Source organism: Lissotriton vulgaris, chromosome 12 (genome assembly GCF_964263255.1).
Source record: "Lissotriton vulgaris chromosome 12, aLisVul1.2, whole genome shotgun sequence".
Classification (NCBI taxonomy): Eukaryota; Metazoa; Chordata; class Amphibia; order Caudata; family Salamandridae; genus Lissotriton; species Lissotriton vulgaris.
In genome coordinates this window covers 3,098,420-3,115,339 of record NC_141700.1, presented here as the reverse complement: position 1 = coordinate 3,115,339, position 16,920 = coordinate 3,098,420, and the positions used below count along the sequence as shown (strand labels likewise).

The window sequence follows — 16,920 nt, the reverse complement described above, 5'->3', positions numbered from 1 at the left end:
ATCAATGTGCCGAAGTCACACCTGTGTCCCTCTCAGAAGCTCCTTTTCATCGGAGCGGTTCTCGGCGCGGTTTCGGGTTTACCCACCCGAACAGCGGGTTCGGGATATACAGGCTCTGATTCCAATCTTCCAGCCTTCATCCCGGGTTTCGGTCAGGTTGACGCTGCGGCTTCTGGGGCTGATGGCTTCCTGCATCCTTCTGGTGCATCACGCTCGTTGGCGGATGCGGGCCCTGCAGTGGACCTGAAGTTTCAGTGGGCCCAGCATCGGGGCAACCTGTCCGACCATGTCCTGATCTCGGAGGGCACTGCGAGACAGCTGCAGTGGTGGCTCACGAACCGCGATTGGGTCAGCAGCAGATCCCTCTCCCTTCCCCAACCGGAGCACGTAGTTGTGACGGACACGTCCCTCCAGGGCTGGGGAGGCCACATGGGAGAGAAGGAGATCAGAGGCCTCTGGTCTCCGGCGGAGTCCCGGCTCCATATCAACCTTTTGGAGCTGCGGGCGATTCGTCTAGCACTGAAGGCATTCCTCCCCTCTGTCCGGGGGAGTGTAGTGCAGGTGTCCACGGACAACACCACCGCCATGTGGTACTGCAACAAACAGGGCGGGTGGGGTTGTGGACCCAATGCCAGAAGGCTCTGCGCCTTTGGCAATGGCTGGAACATCAGGGCGTGACTCTGGTGGTTCAACACCTGGCAGGTTCTCTGAACGCTAGGGCGGACGAACTCAGCCGCCGGTGCATGATGGATCACAAATGGCGTCTGAACTTGGACGTGGCGCTAGGTCTCTTTCAGCAGTGGGGAGAGCCTTGGTTAGATCTATTCGCCACCGAAGAGAACGCGCAATATCATCAGTTCTGCACGTTGGAATTTCCAAGGCGGCACTCGCTCGGAGACGCTTTTCGTCGCAATGGAGTTGCGGTCTGTTGTACGCCTTTCCGCCTATACCACTTCTGCCCAGAGTGCTGAAGAAGATCAGGCGCGACCGGGCACAAGTCATCCTTGTGGCTCCGGACTGGGCACGAAGGTACTGGTATCCCGAGCTACTCAGTATGTCAGTCGATCCCCCGGTTCGTCTGCCTCTTCAGGAGGACCTTCTGTCGCAGCGGCAGGGGACGGTCCTCCACCCAAACCTGTCCAGTCTCCACCTCCATGCTTGGAGATTGAGCGGCGACAGTTGAGGCCATTTGACTTGCCTCCTGATGTCTGTAACATCATTCTGGCAGCCAGGCGTCCCTCCACAAAGTCGGTATATGCCTGCAGGTGGAACAGATTTGTGGCATGGTGCACAGCAAAGGCTCTGGATCCTCTCTCTGCCCCTCTTTCGAGGTTCTTCTCTTCCTTCTTTCTCTTGCCCAGCAGGGCTCTGCTCTGGGCACTATCAAGGGCTATCTTTCTGCCCTTTCAGCCTTCCTAAGGCTGCCTGATCAGCCATCTTTGTTCAAGTCCCCTATTGGAAATAGATTCCTAAGAGGCATCACACACACGTTTCCACCTGTTCCCTTTGTGATGCCTCAGTGGGACTTGAACTTGGTTCTTACATTTCTGATGTGCACTCCCTTTGAGCCACTCCACAACTGTCCTCTTCGCCTTCTCACTTTGAAGACTGCCTTCCTGGTAGCCATCACCTCTGCCAGAAGAGTGAGTGAGCTTCAGGCTCTATCCTGTAAACCTTCTTTCCTTTCAGTCCATCCGGACAAGTTTGTGTTACGGACAAGGCCCTCTTTCCTACCCAAGGTAGTCACGGCCATCCACATTGGGAAATCCATCACCTTGCCCACCTTCTTTCCGCCTCCGCATCCCTCGAGAGAGGAAGAGAGGCTCCACCGTCTGGACCCAAAACGTGCACTCTCGTTCTATCTGGATCGCACACGCCAGTTCCGGGTGGATGACCAACTCTTTGTTGGTTACGTGGGCGCTAAGAAGGGGAAAGCGGTACACAAGCGGACCATCTCGCGGTGGATCATCTTCTGTATTCAGGCGTGTTACTCCTTGGCAAAGAAGGAACCCCCTGTTGGGCTGAGGGCTCATTCCACTCGAGCCACAGCGACTACAACTGTCTTGGGCCGAGGTGTGCCCTTGCAGGACATTTGCCAGGTGGCTACGTGGGCTTCGCTGCCCACGTTTGCAAGACACTATTGCCTGGCCAGTCAAGTCCGAAGGGATGGCTTCTTTGGCCGTTCCGTCCTCCAAGACTTTCTGGTGTGATTATTGGTTCGCAGACCCACCACCGGGGTTGGTATTGTTGGGGTATCTATTCTAAGGTAAGGAATCTAACACTAACGTCTCTTTCAGATGCACAAGTTACTACTTGTGTAACGATATATCTGTAAGAGACATTAGTTAGTGATAGATTCCTTACCGACCCACCCATCCTCCCCGTTCTGCGAACCAATATCTAGGGTTAAGGTCATCCCCTTTCAGGGCTCTAGTTTCAAGGCACCAGTGTTGGTTTTTGGCATAGCTCTGCGTTTCTGGTGCGGAAAAGCTGTGTCTAAGAACTGACGTCAGCCATCGGAGGCGGCGTCTAAGTACTTCAACGACGTCATCACAGCGCCGACGACGGACGCGGAGCCGCAGACGACGCCTACCGACGCGCAAGGGTACTGCTACGCAAAAGTTTCCGGATCCAGTCTGACGCCTGGGGATATTCTAAGGTAAGGAATCTATCACTAACTAATGTCTCTTACAGATGTATCATTCCACAAGTAGTAACTTGTGCGTATGGGCGTATGGAGTCTCGGAGGGGGGGGGGCTATAAAGGGACATAATATTGAATAGTTGGCCCTCCCAATGTCCCGATAGTGTTACAAAATGGCCATGGGAATCATGTGTGACTTTTTGTATGGTAAATGGTAAGGATATTTGCAAGAGGATGCCCACCCCTCTCGAACCCCTGGTGTAGCCTGCTTATGCTACCAATTTGTAGCCCCATCTATCCAGTAATAGGACTGTATCGGGTGACTAGCATTTCAGGTATTGGAGCACTACTCCCTTTTAAAATCCTTTCTTGGAATGTAAATGGTATTGTTGAAAAAATTGTTTGCAGACACTTGAACCGTATTCATATTGGCATGCATCTGTAATGTTTGGATGTTCAGCCCGGGGGTCCGGCAATCACGGAGGAGACCATATTTCTATTGACAAGCAATTGAGCGCAATGGGGAGCAGCTGGGGGTTGGGGGGAATCTTTGCATATACTCTCAGAACCACCTGAAAGAAGTCCTGTTTAGCTACACTGATGTTTAAGACATGTGTCAGTATCACTCTGATATGGTGTATCATAGAAACCTATTCATCCAACTAACATTCCTCCCCCCCTCCCCCCCCCCTGCCTCCATGCATCGTGGACTTAAACTGCCCCCGCCCCCCAACTTGCAGAGTGCCTGTGTACCCCATCCCTCACCTCCTAGTGTCAGGGAGCCTGTCTCAACCAGCCAACCACCCTTCACGCCCGCCCCCACCTGTACCTGTAATAACATTTTACCACTAACATTTAAATTGGGGTCCAGTAGGATTGTAGGCCCCCCATTAGTTCTTCACTGAGTCGACCACTACGTGTTTTGAAGCACAGTAGCCAGGTTTATCCATTTCTGAAAGTGTTCTGACATATTCAAATAACGAGACCTCGTGGAGTTTAACCTTCGCACTTCCATCCAAGACATTGTCCAACATCACATGAGGAACCCCGACACCAGAGTTCCTGACTTGTTTCAACTGTTACTGATGAAAGTCTTACGGCGGCCGGGAGTCTGAGGATCCCTTGACAGCAGAAGCCACCTCCCGTCTCTGTTGCAGTTCCTGGTATCGCTTCTACTTGTTTTTTCTCTGTTGGTGTGCATTTGATCTTCTATTCCCAGGTTGTCAGGAGCCATCCAGCCATTCCCAAGGTTCCTCAGGGGAGTCAAAGAACCACGACCTTCCCTCTGCTAGCACATGGAGTCTGGCCAGAAACAGCATTATGTATTTTAGTTCTTCTTCGCGGAGTACCCTCTTAACCTCAAAAGGAGCGATACAGCTTTTGGACCTTGATTGTAAATCCCAGGAAAAAGGGCATAGTGGCATTGTCATAATTTAATTGGGGGGGGGGGGCTGTCAATCTTGTTTTCTAGAGCTGACCGGCCTCCTTAAATCACCTCCATTATGTCTTGTAGCAAGAGGACCCCCTCCTTAGCCACCCCTTTTTGCCCCAGATCACATCCCCCCCACCATCGGGATATCTGCCTTAGGCTGTGCAAATTTGTTGACTTTTGTTTTATGCTCCACTTTGGACCACTTATGACCCGACAAAGCGTTTGATCAGATCTTGGAAGTCTCCAATAATAGGTGTTTTAGGCCCCGTGCACTATTACTGACTTTGTGGTCCTTCTAGGGCCTCTGTCTTAGGAGAGGTTGGTCTAACCTCAACATTGGTGTAGACATGTGAAAGCTAGGCCAAGCGATCAGGAAACAGGCATCCTTATATGGTATATTTGGCTTGGCGTCTGTCTCCACGTTTATTGTATAGCCGAGAGAAAGAATGTCTTCCCTCTACTAGATGTCCAGGCTAGTGTTTTGTTGTAGAACTTCATACGGAAGGGAAAGGGCCAGGGGAGATTCCCTTCCGTCTCACCATCCCAGGGAATAATACCTCTCCGGTCTCTATCATCTGGGGCCTAACCTCCCTTCCCCCTGTGAGTGGTCTGCCAGCTGGCTCCAGTTTCCCACACACGCCGACAGGGTCAGCAGCCCTGTCGTGCTGCTATGTCTCCGGCTCTGCAGTCGTCGGCGTCCAATGCTGGAATCTGTGCGGCTCACTTTTCAATTACAGCCGGGTTCACCTGCTCTCTTCTGCACTTGGGCTGCGGCCCCCAGTCTCGGAGGGCTGGGCTGCTGTGTCGCTTCTTCGTCTGCCCCAGTTGGGATCCAAGTCTGGAGCCCCTGCCAACTGCTGCTGCTGCAGTCACCTCGATGCTACAGCATCCAGGGCAGCCTCCTGCAGTTCCGGTTGGGCACCCGGGGGATCGCCGTAGTGCCCACCTCTTCACGCCAGGCTGTGCTTTCACGTCATAGGTAACCTCTCAGAGGTGGACTGACGCGGGAGTCTGGAATGCTGCCAAACTGCTCAGTTCGGCACAGGTGCACCCCAGCACTCCCTTACTGTGTCATTCAGATGATGAAGCTTATATGGGGATTTACTATGGGTGTCCACCAGAGCTCGTTCTAAGTGCGCCCATCTTGATCGTCTGCAGGCCATGCCGAGCCTTATTCTTAAGGGCTAGACCTCGACAGGAATAGGAGAGGTCACTGGACTCTTTAGAATACCAGTAAGAGCAGGATATGGACTGCTGTGAGGAACTGAGCGATGATAGCGAACTGGACATGTCTCCAGATACTGGCATGCTTCTCCCACTACCGTGGCTATAGAGGAGAAAGCAAGTAAATAAGAAAAAAGGGAGGTCTCCTTATTAATCCAATTAGGGACAAGGAGAATAGGAGTGAAGAACTTAATGAGTCCCAAAAGTTCAACTCTTGAAAAGCCCTTTAGTGTATTGCCCACATAACTCAAAATGCCGACTTCGTGGAAGAGTTTACAATATTAAACAATATTAAACATATAGTGAAAACAAGAGAATACAAAAAAAATTGAAAAAACATTGTTTGTATTAAAAATGAACAGTTTATTACAAATCAATAAAATCAAAGTTATGTAACATCAGTACAGTGCCATACATTGGAATTTAAATTTTGTCTTGTTTAAAAAAATTCCGATACACATATAAAACAGTAAAAAGTCACAAAATTCACAGTTGTCAAAGTTGTCGACGCAGAGTTTCGGTGTATTGCGATATCACCTTCATCAGGACAAACAATTCTATACAGAGAAAACATACAATTAGATACGTTCATAGATCTTATTAAAAGAACACATTCTTTTTGCATTTTCCAAGGTACTGTTGTATTTTCACTAGTTAGTATATTTTATTTTCTACACAAAAATACATTCCTATTGATAAGTGATTTAGCATTTGAGTTATACTGGGCTTTACATGTGGGTTCTTGACATTAGTGACTGGAAGTCACTCTAAGGTAGCTATAAAAGAATGAATCATTGTGCATACCTGCGAAAAATAATTATCCCTCTCTTATTAATTGGAGGTAATCTGTTCGTTGTCTCTCAAAGGATAGAGACTCTGGTCTAACACTTCAAGGAGGAGAAAGCTACATCTGCAGTAGTGGTGCGGAGGTCGGCTGAGGTCATCAACCTTACGTTGCCCTCGGTGGCCTCAAGGTGCTGCAACCATGAGTAGTTTCCTCTGAACCCCTACTCCCGTTCAACAAAGCCCTCGTCTTCCTACTCTAAAACCTGGTCCATACTGAGCAAAGGGGCTCCTGTGAATAGGTTGACTGTCCACCGTCCTTCTTGGGACCCAAATTTCTCTTCCAGGGGATCCTCATCAATAGTCATAAGCACTGAATATTCCCGCCGACGTGGAGGCACCCTCCGTCGGCGCCTAGTGAACTTGCCCTTTTCGGGTACATCATTTTTTGGGGCAAACACGGATGAGGAAATGCAACGCATGAAGTCAGAGTTGGACACTCTTAAGGCCTTCTAAGCAGAAGGTTCAAACCCCTCAATGGCAGAAGGGTCAGGACCAACAGAAGTCCCAGTTCAGAGGCATCCGAAATCCCAGAGGAGGTGGAAATCAACGCCAGGGCAATAATTCCAACAAGTCCCAGCAGAAGCAATGAGTTCTTCCTTCCCCCAGTGCCGTTGACCACTCCAGTGGGGGGAAGCATTGTGCATCATATGTCGGAGTGGGAAAGCATTACTCAGGACAGATGGGTGTTGACTACACTTCAGAATGGGTACTGTCTTTGTTTCAAACATCTACCTCCACCCGTCCCCCCAAGGCCAACCTTAAGTCATCAGCTCATTCTTTTGAAAAAAGAAGTAGCGATACTTCTCGCAAAATCAGCCATCGAGAGGGTTCCGATCGCTCAGAGGGGGAAGGGAGTGTACTCCCGATATTTCTTGGTCAGAAAAAAGGGACAAAGGGCAGAATTCAGGCCCATTCTGGACTTAAGAATGCTCAACCTGCACATCAAAAAAGAAAAGTTCTGCATGTTGGCACTTCACCAAATATATCCGAATCTCAGGAAGGGAGATTGGATGTGTTCGATGGACCTCCAAGATGCCTACTTCCATGTCCCGGTGCACCTCAAACACAGAAGATTCCTGCGGTTCCAGGTGGGGACCTCTCACTACCAATTCAAGGTCCTGCCTTTCGGGTTGAAGTCAGCTCCCTGGGTATTCACGAAGTGTGTTGCAGTAATAGCTGCCGCTCTACGCCGAAGGGGAGTCTTTGTGTACCCGTTTCTGGACGACTGGCTACTGAAAGGTCCTTCCCCAGACGTTGTAAGGAATCCATTCCAAACCTGCATCCAGCTCTGTCACCGGTTGGCTTTACATGTCAATTTCAGCAAATCAGTGTCACAACCCACCCAGAAGATTCACTTCCTAGGAGCTCTTCTGGACTCCGAGGTAGGAAAAGCGTTTCCTTCGGAGGAGAGACGGTGTTCTATAACCCAAAAGTATCAGCTGGCACTTCGCCACAAGGTTCAGAAAGTGCGAAAGATTGCCTCCCTGCTAGGTTTGATGGCTTCATGCATCTTTCTAGTCCCGAATGCCAGGCTTCGGATGCGTCCTCTTCAACAGGATCTGGAGGACAAGTGGGACCAACAGTCAGCTCGCTGGGACGATCGGATTACTCTGTCAGAACCAGCTCGAGCTTCCATTCCATGGTAGGCAAAGAAACAGAACATGCAGGTGGGAATTCTGTTCCATCAACCTCCTCCTACCCAGACCTTGATCACCGATGCTTCTCTTCAAGGCTGGGGGGCACACATGGGTCACCTCCAAGTGCAAGGTTTGTGGTCTCCCAAAGAAAGTACGTATCACATCAACATGCTGGAGTTGAGAGCAGTCCACCTGGCTCTCAAAGCGTTCCTCCCCTCGCTTCAGGAAACATCAATACTAGTACAAACGGACAACACCACCACAATGTACTATTTAAACAAGCAGGGGGGAACGCACTCACGGACTCTGACAATGGAGGCCCAGCGCATCTGGCATTGGCTTCTGGCTCGCAAATTGTCGGTCACGGCGATCCACCTCCCAGGAGAACAGAATGTGAGGGTGGACGCGCTGAGTCGGCATTTAGAAGACCGAGAGGTCTGGGTTCTAAACGACGAGGTGCTCTAAGGAATCTTCCAGTCTTGGGGTCGTCCCTCCTTAGATCTGTTCGCGGATGAAGAAAACACCAAATGCCAAGACTTCGCCTTGCGGTTTTACTGTCCAGGAACAAGAGGGAATGCCCTTTTGATAGACTGGTCAGGGGAATTTGTGTACACCTTTCCACCACTTCCGCTGATCCCGAAGGTGGTGAGCAAGCTGACACACTCGTGCACAACAATGATCCTCATTGCCCCCGACTGGCCGAGACAATGGTGGTACATGGACCTGCTTCATCTATCAGTGGCTCCTCACAAGAGACTGCCATGCAGGCCAGACCTGTTATCCAAAATGAACGGGAGGATTCATATTCCCAACCTTCCATCACTGAGCTTGACAGCATGGCTCCTGAGGTCATACAGTACGGCCATCTAGGATTGCCACAGAACTGCATGTCCATCCTGAAGGAAGCGAGACGACCTTTCACAAGACATTCTTATGCCTGTAAATGGAAGTGCTTCTATCTGTGGTGCATGCAAAATGGTCATCATCCTATTAAGGGTCAGAAGTTGTTCTTCCTTATTTGTTATATCTGGCAAAAGCAGGTTTAAAGTTTAATTCTATTAAGGTACATCTAGCCGCTATAACAGCGCATAGGCGGACACAGTCACAACCTTCTTTTTTCCAGTTACCAGCTGTAAAGGACTTCCTGCAAGAGTTGAAAAAGTGTACCCTCCAGTGAATCAGCCTTCTCCTCCCTGGGAGCTGAACCTGGTGCTATCAAAGTTTATGGGTCCGCCCTTTGAACCCATTCATAAAGCTACCTTGCAACATCTTTCCTGGAAGGCGGCTTTTTTGGTAGTAATCACGTCAGCTCGTAGGGTGAGCGAGATCCAAGCTCTCTGTTCCAAGGAACCCTATACTGTATTTCATTTGAATAGAGTGGTACTAAGGACACATCAGTCTTTTCTTCTTTAAGTGGTGTCAGACTTCCATGTCAATCAGACCATTTCTCTGCCCACTTTCTTTCCCAATCCCTCTTCTCCAGCTGAGAGGGCTTTGCACTCTTTGGACCTGAAAAGGGTTTTTAAATTCTATCTGGATAGGTCCAAGGCTATACGTCTTTCTGATCAACTGTTTAACTATGGATCGATCAGAACAGGTCATGCAGCCTCGAAACAGTCTATTTCGAGATGGATCGTTTCGTGTATCAAGCTTGCTTACCAGTTGGTGCAGAAAACTCTGTTTTTCTCCCAAGGCTGATTCCACCAGGGGTAGAAGCTGCGACTGCAGCTTTTCTCCAGAATGTGCCCATGTCTGAGATCTGTAAGGCGACGACCTGGAAGTCTGTCCATACATTTACCAGACATTACTGTCTTGATTCTGACACTAGAGCAGATACCCAGGTAGGCCAGGCCTCCCTGCGGAATCTGTTTAGCAGCTGAGTACTCGGCTGCTACAAATGTTTCGGTTGGGTCATGTATGTCTCATTTACCTGCAGGTGGTGTTTGGGCTTGCTATTCTATTCAGTGCTTATGACTATTGATGAGGAACCCCTGGAAGAGAAGGATGAGTTACTTACCTGTAATCCTAGTTCTCTTCCAGGGGTATCCTCATCAGTCATAAGCAACCCACCCGCCTCCCCAGGTAAATGAGATTTTTGTCTGTTCTATGACTTGTGGGCGAGCCCTGGCTTCAGGGTTATGCAAAGAACAACTGACCGAACTGTCACCCCTGAGGCATGATGGGAAGCCAGGGGTCATGGCTGCCTTAAAGGCACGGTGCCAGTTTTTTGTTGAAAATGGTTTCATTTTTTATGCTATTGCTGTTCAATGCAGCCTGTGGCTAACAATGTATATTTATTAGCAGTTTTCAGGATTTGAGAGTGTTTTGCTCATTAAAACACAAAGTTCAAGGGCTATTTGACCTAATGTGTTTTTTGTTTCCTTGCTAATTACAGTGTATGTATGAGTATTTACATTGTTTAGCCTCAGTTTCAGGGCTGCATTGGTGTGAGAAAAAATGATATATGTGCACACATATATGTGGAGCTATTTATATGTGATTTACATATATAATTTTATATTATTTCCGGGGTCCCCGCACATGGGCGGGAATATTCAGTGCTTATGACTTTGATGAGGATATCCCTAGAAGAGAACTAGGATTACAGGTAAGTAACTTATCCTTCCTCACCCAACACCCTACCCCAGAGAGCTTGGTGATCCAAGCCTCCACTTTCCATGGCTCGATCTCAGCCGCTCCCCCAGACAGGGATTCAAAGAGGTTGCACAGCCTGGGAAAGAAAATGTTTTCTTCCACCAGCCTTACATTGCGGTATGTTATTACAGTATGCTTATTGGGTCTCTATTACCACACGCTGTGGTAAACGTTTGCACAAGTGCTACTACAAGTCCCAGAGGCCCGGACCATTGTCTCTCAAGTTGTTGCAGGATGGAGAGACACAGTAAAGTTCACTCTACACTATGGCTTGGGCACAACTAACTCGCTGGGCAAAGTGGTTTCATAGATGGTGGTCCTCCTACGTCTCCTTGTATCTGAGGTCACTGCACTTAAAACCAATAGGTCACCCCTAGGTAGGCTCTTCAGTCCTGAGGGCAGGGTGCTTGGTTACAAGTGTGAGGGTGCCCCTGCTTGGGCAGGACACCCCAGAGTAAATTCTCCAGGCTTTGTAAGTGTGGTCAGCCATTTTAAAATGTATACTTTAATCCGCCTTTACAAGATGTCTGACTATATAATGGATGCACCAAACCTGGTCCTGTTTGGTATCAAACATGTTGGAAACATACCCCCCAAACCGATTCCGATGTTGGCGGTATGATCCCATGTACTGGGAGGCCCTTTCGAGGAATCATCTTTACTCCCAGTTACAGCCTTTCAGGGTCTGCCAGCAAGCTAGTTCTGTCGCCGACCACAGACACTATTCTGTCGTCCTGCTGCTGAGCTAAGCTCGAGAAGGGTGGGGGATAGAACAATAGGTTTCCTATCACAAGGTGTGACCACCTCCCAGACAGGACTTGGTGTATTGGGTGAGGTGATGGAGCTTTCCAGGGCCACCAGACTGCATTGAAGAGCACATTTTGTGTCCTTCCTGCATACACCAGTTTGAGTCAGTTCAGGAACTCTTGGTTCCAGCTCTGGTGCAAAACTGGACAAAGAATAGGGGCGTATCCTCTGCTCTGTTCAGGCACTCCTCTGATAGGGATCCCTGAGACGTTCCAACTCTTTTCTTGGTTATTTAAGGGCTCCCCGTCGGTGGGTCCTTAGATTCGTTGTGGAGGAAGAATCTCCTAAGAAACCAAGACACTGTTTGAACACTTTGTTTTTGCCTGAAACCGAGATTGCCTCAAGGATGACTCCTTCTGCTCCTGGTCTCGCTGTTATGCAAGTATACTGCCTAGTCTGTGCTTAGCTCATGTTCTCCAGAAGACCTATGGGCATCAAGAACATCTAATGTAATCTCCATTGGAATGAAGGAGTCAATCCCCTGCATCTGCAGGCACCGCAACAAAGCTGACCGGTCTGCTGCTCCTCGTCCTACGAACTTGGAAGGCTCAGCAACACAGATGGTGGTTTTGTTGCTCTGCAGAGGTCTGACCTGTCTTCCCTGCAATTTGGAGAACAGTATCTCTTGTCTGAGCCGCTGGGACCAAACCCCTGTGCACCACATTGACCTGCCATTGCCAAGTCTTGTTTGCTTTGCACTCCAGAGATCCTCTGGCTACAAGAAGCTTCAGTTTCCAATACCTTATCCCTTGAAGCGAAGTGTCCTTCCTGTATTTACTGCATTGTGGGCCTTCATCTTTGGGTGAGCTGCCTGACACCCTCTTACGACGTCTGTGCATTTGGTCAGTGGGTCCACTCAAGGGTTGTTTTCTGCTGTGGTGGGCTCCCCTGCTTGCTTGCAGCCTGCTCGGACTCTCCTGTACTTGTGTCCCTTGGACCTTGCTTATCCCAATAATTACATCTTGTCTTCCACACCAGTTGCACCTGCCGAAGGTTGTTGGTGCTCCCCCAGGACACCAACCCCCTAGACACTGACATCTGAGGTGGGACAGCTCATGTATGGCTCCTGCTCTTCCACAGCGTCACCTGGTCTCCACAGTTGCAGCAACAATGTCTTTGTGAACTCTTCTAAACTTCCCGACAAGGATGGGCATTGTGTCTCTGTGCCTCCTGGTCACCTTCGAGTGGCATAGACTCTGTCCCCTCTGCTTGCATGTTTTCCTCTTCAAGAATCCACACTTGGATTCCACCAGACTTCTTCAATGACTACTCCAGAGGCCTTTTTTCGCTAAGTCTTCCATTGTCTACGGGAAGCTCCAACATCACTTTGGTCCAAGTCCTGTTCTTCTTTGCAGTTGGCATTCGCAGTGTACATTTGTGTTACCTACCTGATTTCTTGCTTATGTTTTCATGTGTAATATTGATTTCTCCGGCTAAAAGATATACCAATGTTATAGTGATTGTGTTGTGTAATAAATAGACTTATTTTTCATAAGTGTGGTTCTTTTTCATCTGATCTACACTGTCGATGAAATGTGGTAAAACAAGCTGCTTTACACTCCTTCAATATCAGCCTGTAGCCTGCTCTCCACAGCTACCACTTAGAGAGCATTTAAGGTTATCGAAGACCACTAAACTCACCGGAAGGGTTGCCTGGATTGGTGAAAGGTGCATCTCTCCTTAGAGTGTGCATCATATACTAAACCAGTTTCCTCCATTACTAACCTTTATAGTGTGCTTTCACTGTTGGGTTCATGGTGCTGGAATGTTACATGCAATATGAAAAGCCTTGGAGAAAATCTGTATATGCAAGGCTTTTTAGGCATGGTGGGCACTGTTAATGGCAGCTGATTCCAGGGCATGAAGGCATGGGCATAAAAACTATAACCACACTCTTGTACATTTCTTTTGCCTAGGGCCAATCAGTAGATTGGCTGAGGATTGCAGTGATCTTTTTGGAAAGTGAGACAAGCATTTACGTAGATAAACTGTAGGGGCATAGTGCAAAGTTCCCTGAAGGAGATTTTCTCTTAATTGGAAGCCACTGTGAGGACAACTAGAAAGGATGTGCTTAACTGACTCTACTGGCACCAGTGTCCAAGTGTGCTGCCTGATTTTGCTGGACTTGGTGGCTATGTAAATGGTAAAACATGGAGCCCCAGTTAAAGAAAGTTGTCGTAGTTCAGGTGGGGGCTTGAAATAGCTGTGAAAGCTATTTTTTTTACCATCATTAGGAAATGTCCTTGCCTCATTTCGTGCATGCTGAGTACACAAATGGAGAGTTCGATGGTTCCATCTCTTTGGAGCAGTCTGATTCCAACCAGAAATCTGATTTCCATTTACCACAAAATCTTTGGTTTTGTTTGAATTTAGCTTGGAGCTAGTACCCAACCATCCAGTCTCAGGTTTGTCTTGTACTGCGGAAGAGCAGAGACCATGACAGATCTTCTCTCAGGCTAGCAATAACCTGGCATAATCTGCATACATGAAACATTTCACAGCTTTGGAGAAGTTGAAAGTTTGTAGAAGCTCAAAAGAGGTGAAATAAGTTGTGGGAGAGGTAACCCTACAATATATAGGAACATGCCACGCCAAGAAGGGGAAAGAAAACCCGGTTGTGAGTGGCCAGGGAGAAATTATTTGAGCTCCAACAGTGAAAGGCTTTACTAGTGTCTTGGTACTTGCATGTACTCTCTCAACACAGAGATGATGCAGGATGGAGTAGGACCTTCTGCAAGGAACACATCTGAAAACAAAAAAATGACATTTGTTGCGTTCGAATGGGCAGTTTCTGCTCGCACAACTAGATGTTTACAGTTTCAAATATCAAATAGCAGTATTTCAAGACCCAGAGTTGCTGGAAATATCTGGGTACCTTTTTTAAGAAAATCTAGTGGAATATCCACACCCTTTGGTGTCGGGGAGCATTTGCTTTTCTGACCAAAGAATGAATCTGAACATGGCCAAGTGGCAGTGGTGTACATTTCAGCGTAAATGTAATGTGCCTGTGGCTTGTGCAGCAAACAGCACCTACATAGAGGCACTAAAGTCCTTTGCAACTTGAGATTCGCTTGAACATTTCCACATGTATGTATTGAAGTTTTAACACTTCTTTACTGTGAGCCTTAGATTACCCTAACAAGCTCCATTCCTCTCTACTTCAGCCCCTACTGTCGCTTTGGAGGCCTCTACGATGCCCTCAACGTCTCCATACCTCTGTATTTAAGCCCCTTTCTCTTCTGTACATGGCCGATGTATGGCTCTGGCCAGAGGTCCGTACTGAATCTACTGCTTGACCCAAAGATTGCACTGAACAGCTTCCTTTACCTCTGTACTGAAGCATCTTGCTCTTCTATGTGGCCGAGGTATGGCTTTGGGCAAAGCTCTGTACTGAAGCTACTGCTTGATCCATTGATGGCACTGAACATCGCTGTACTTCTGTGCTGAAGCCCCCTTGCTCTTCTATGTGGCCGAGGTATGGCTCTGGACAAAGCTGCTGTTCTTTACCGCTTGACCCTTGGTCACTCTTGACCACTCCATATCCCCTTCCTCTTTTGTAAATGGCCACGGTATGGCCCTGGCCCAAGATATGTACTGAAGCGCCTGCTCTTTATTGCTTGACCATGAATGGCTCGGAGCTAACATAAAAGGTCTGTACTGAAGCTCTTGCTCTACTCTTCATAATCTCATTTTTGACCTGAATATATTTAGGGCACTGTATGCAGTACTGTGGCTCATTGTAATGGTTAGTGCATTGTTTGGTCTGATTTTAACACACCTTTCTGTTTCCTACAGCTGCTTATGGACAAGACATGAGTGCTTTTGGACAGGGTTTTGCCGATCCCAGCCAGCAAGCCCTCTCTTACACGACAGGACCCTTGGCACCAGGCGGCCCACAAGCTGGAGGAAGTGGTTTTGGGCGAGGACAGAACCATAATGTCCAGGGCTTCCACCCCTACAGACGCTGAGGAGAGCTGCACATCAGGGACTTCCGTGCACTGCCTCGGAGCCGGGGATTCACACCTGAGAACTCGTGACAATCACATACTTGATGCAACAATATTGCGTTCAGAACACTTGGGGGAGGGTGGGAATCTGGATTTTAAGGAAAAGCTGTGGAGGTTTGGAGCGCAGTTTATGGATTCTTGATTTCTCTAACCTATCAGCACAAATAAAGAGAACATACTGCTTCCAGGCACCAGGGAGAAACATGTCAGCAGCTTTAACTACATTTCAGGTTTCCAAGCCCTTTTCTTTTTTTTCTTTTTTGAAAAAAAATTAATGAGCCTTTGTTTTACCATAAAATTGTAAACTTTTATGTTTAAAGATAAACAAAAATATATATACAGTTACAGATTGAGATTTTTAAAGAGAATTTTCTACTATGTATGCTGGCTTATTTTTTAATTTAAAACAGGGTTTCTGTTGGCACTGGCGGAGCAAGGGTAAGGTTTTAACCCCTTGTTTCTAAATGTTTTTTGGGGAGGGAGGGAGGGAGGCTGGATTGTTGGCGGAGGTGGGTGGTGAGGAGGGGCATGAAAAGTCCAGAAACTCTGGGATATAGCGAGAGAGAAACTACAGTGTAGTTTTTTGCTTTTGTTTCTTGGCACTAGACTTGATGGCAGTCAAGGTGTTAGAAGTTACTGGCGGAGCATGACGTTTCCTTGTGCTTCCAGCCTATTTTGAATCCAGTGTATGGACTCTGCACAAGATTCAGGGAGGCCTGTTCAGATGAAGTTTCCCCCAGGTAGCTGTGCATTCTGCACAGGAACAGTGTATCCCCCTTGTTTGATTAAATAAAAGTACACTTGGAGTACAAACCTGAGTATGCGCCCTCTTCTTTTGTTCTGGTCCAGAATAAGATTTATTTACTGTACTCCTATAGTAATCATACATTCGGAGATGGGATTACACGTTGTACAGCATGAACAAAATGTGTTCCTCTATCATGGGATCTTTGCTAATACTTTGGAAAAACTGAATATCTTCACCTGTGTGCTTTTCCAGAATCTTTGTTTTTTTTAGCAGTGAGTAATCTCTCTACAGTCGTTTCCAAAAACATACACACACATAAAAGCACATGTAAATGAAACCTTTAAAATCAATCCCATAAGTAAATAAGCTTAGAAATGCACAGAACAACATTTCTTACTTGCACTCTTTTAAAGGAGGAAAACTGTTTTAATAGTCATACAAACTCCTAATGTTTGGTTTGGTTTTCGGTTTGGTTTCTTTATTGCATTGATTAATTAAAATCTTAGCAGACCACACATTAGTATAACATTTATAAATGAATAAATATATAGCTTCATTTCATATTTCCTTAAAAGCGTGGAGGATATGTTTTAAAATAGAACAGTTGACTGGTTAAAAATACATACATACAGTATGTTTGCGGTAGGGGTGTGAAGTTTGAATAAGGGCTGTGGGTGAGTCACTGTCTGGGGCGACGCCAGTGTCCATAGATCTGATGTTCTATTGTGATGACTTGAACGACTGGACTTAGAGTCGAAGCGTGGGGGTGGGGGGAAGGGTCAGAGATAGTTACCAGACAAAAGGGCTTGGGCGTGCGCAATTGTGCTCAGGCTGCGGCGAAAAGTTTTCTTTGGGCAGTTTTCATGAAGCGGACAAAACTGCAAGTTAATTTAACGTTAGCCCCGCTGAAGCACGCCTTCA

General features: G+C 47.6%; 1 protein-coding gene across 11 annotated transcripts in view; it reads left to right on the top strand.

Annotated features, from left to right (window-relative positions):
* Positions 1-16,069, top strand: part of DAZAP1 (DAZ associated protein 1) — a 700,578-nt gene extending 684,509 nt beyond the window's left edge. For 6 of the 11 annotated variants that reach the window (XM_086946659.1, XM_086946665.1, XM_086946657.1 and 3 more), the window contains one exon: positions 15,040-15,355. In XM_086946659.1, the coding sequence (XP_086802785.1) occupies positions 15,040-15,212 (173 nt within the window). In that variant the 3' untranslated portion in view covers positions 15,213-15,355. Of the gene's footprint in view, positions 1-15,039 lie in introns of all 11 variants that reach the window. The other 5 variants (XM_086946666.1, XM_086946663.1, XM_086946664.1 and 2 more) reach the window with 3 other exon arrangements.
* Positions 16,070-16,920: the final 851 nt, after the last annotated feature.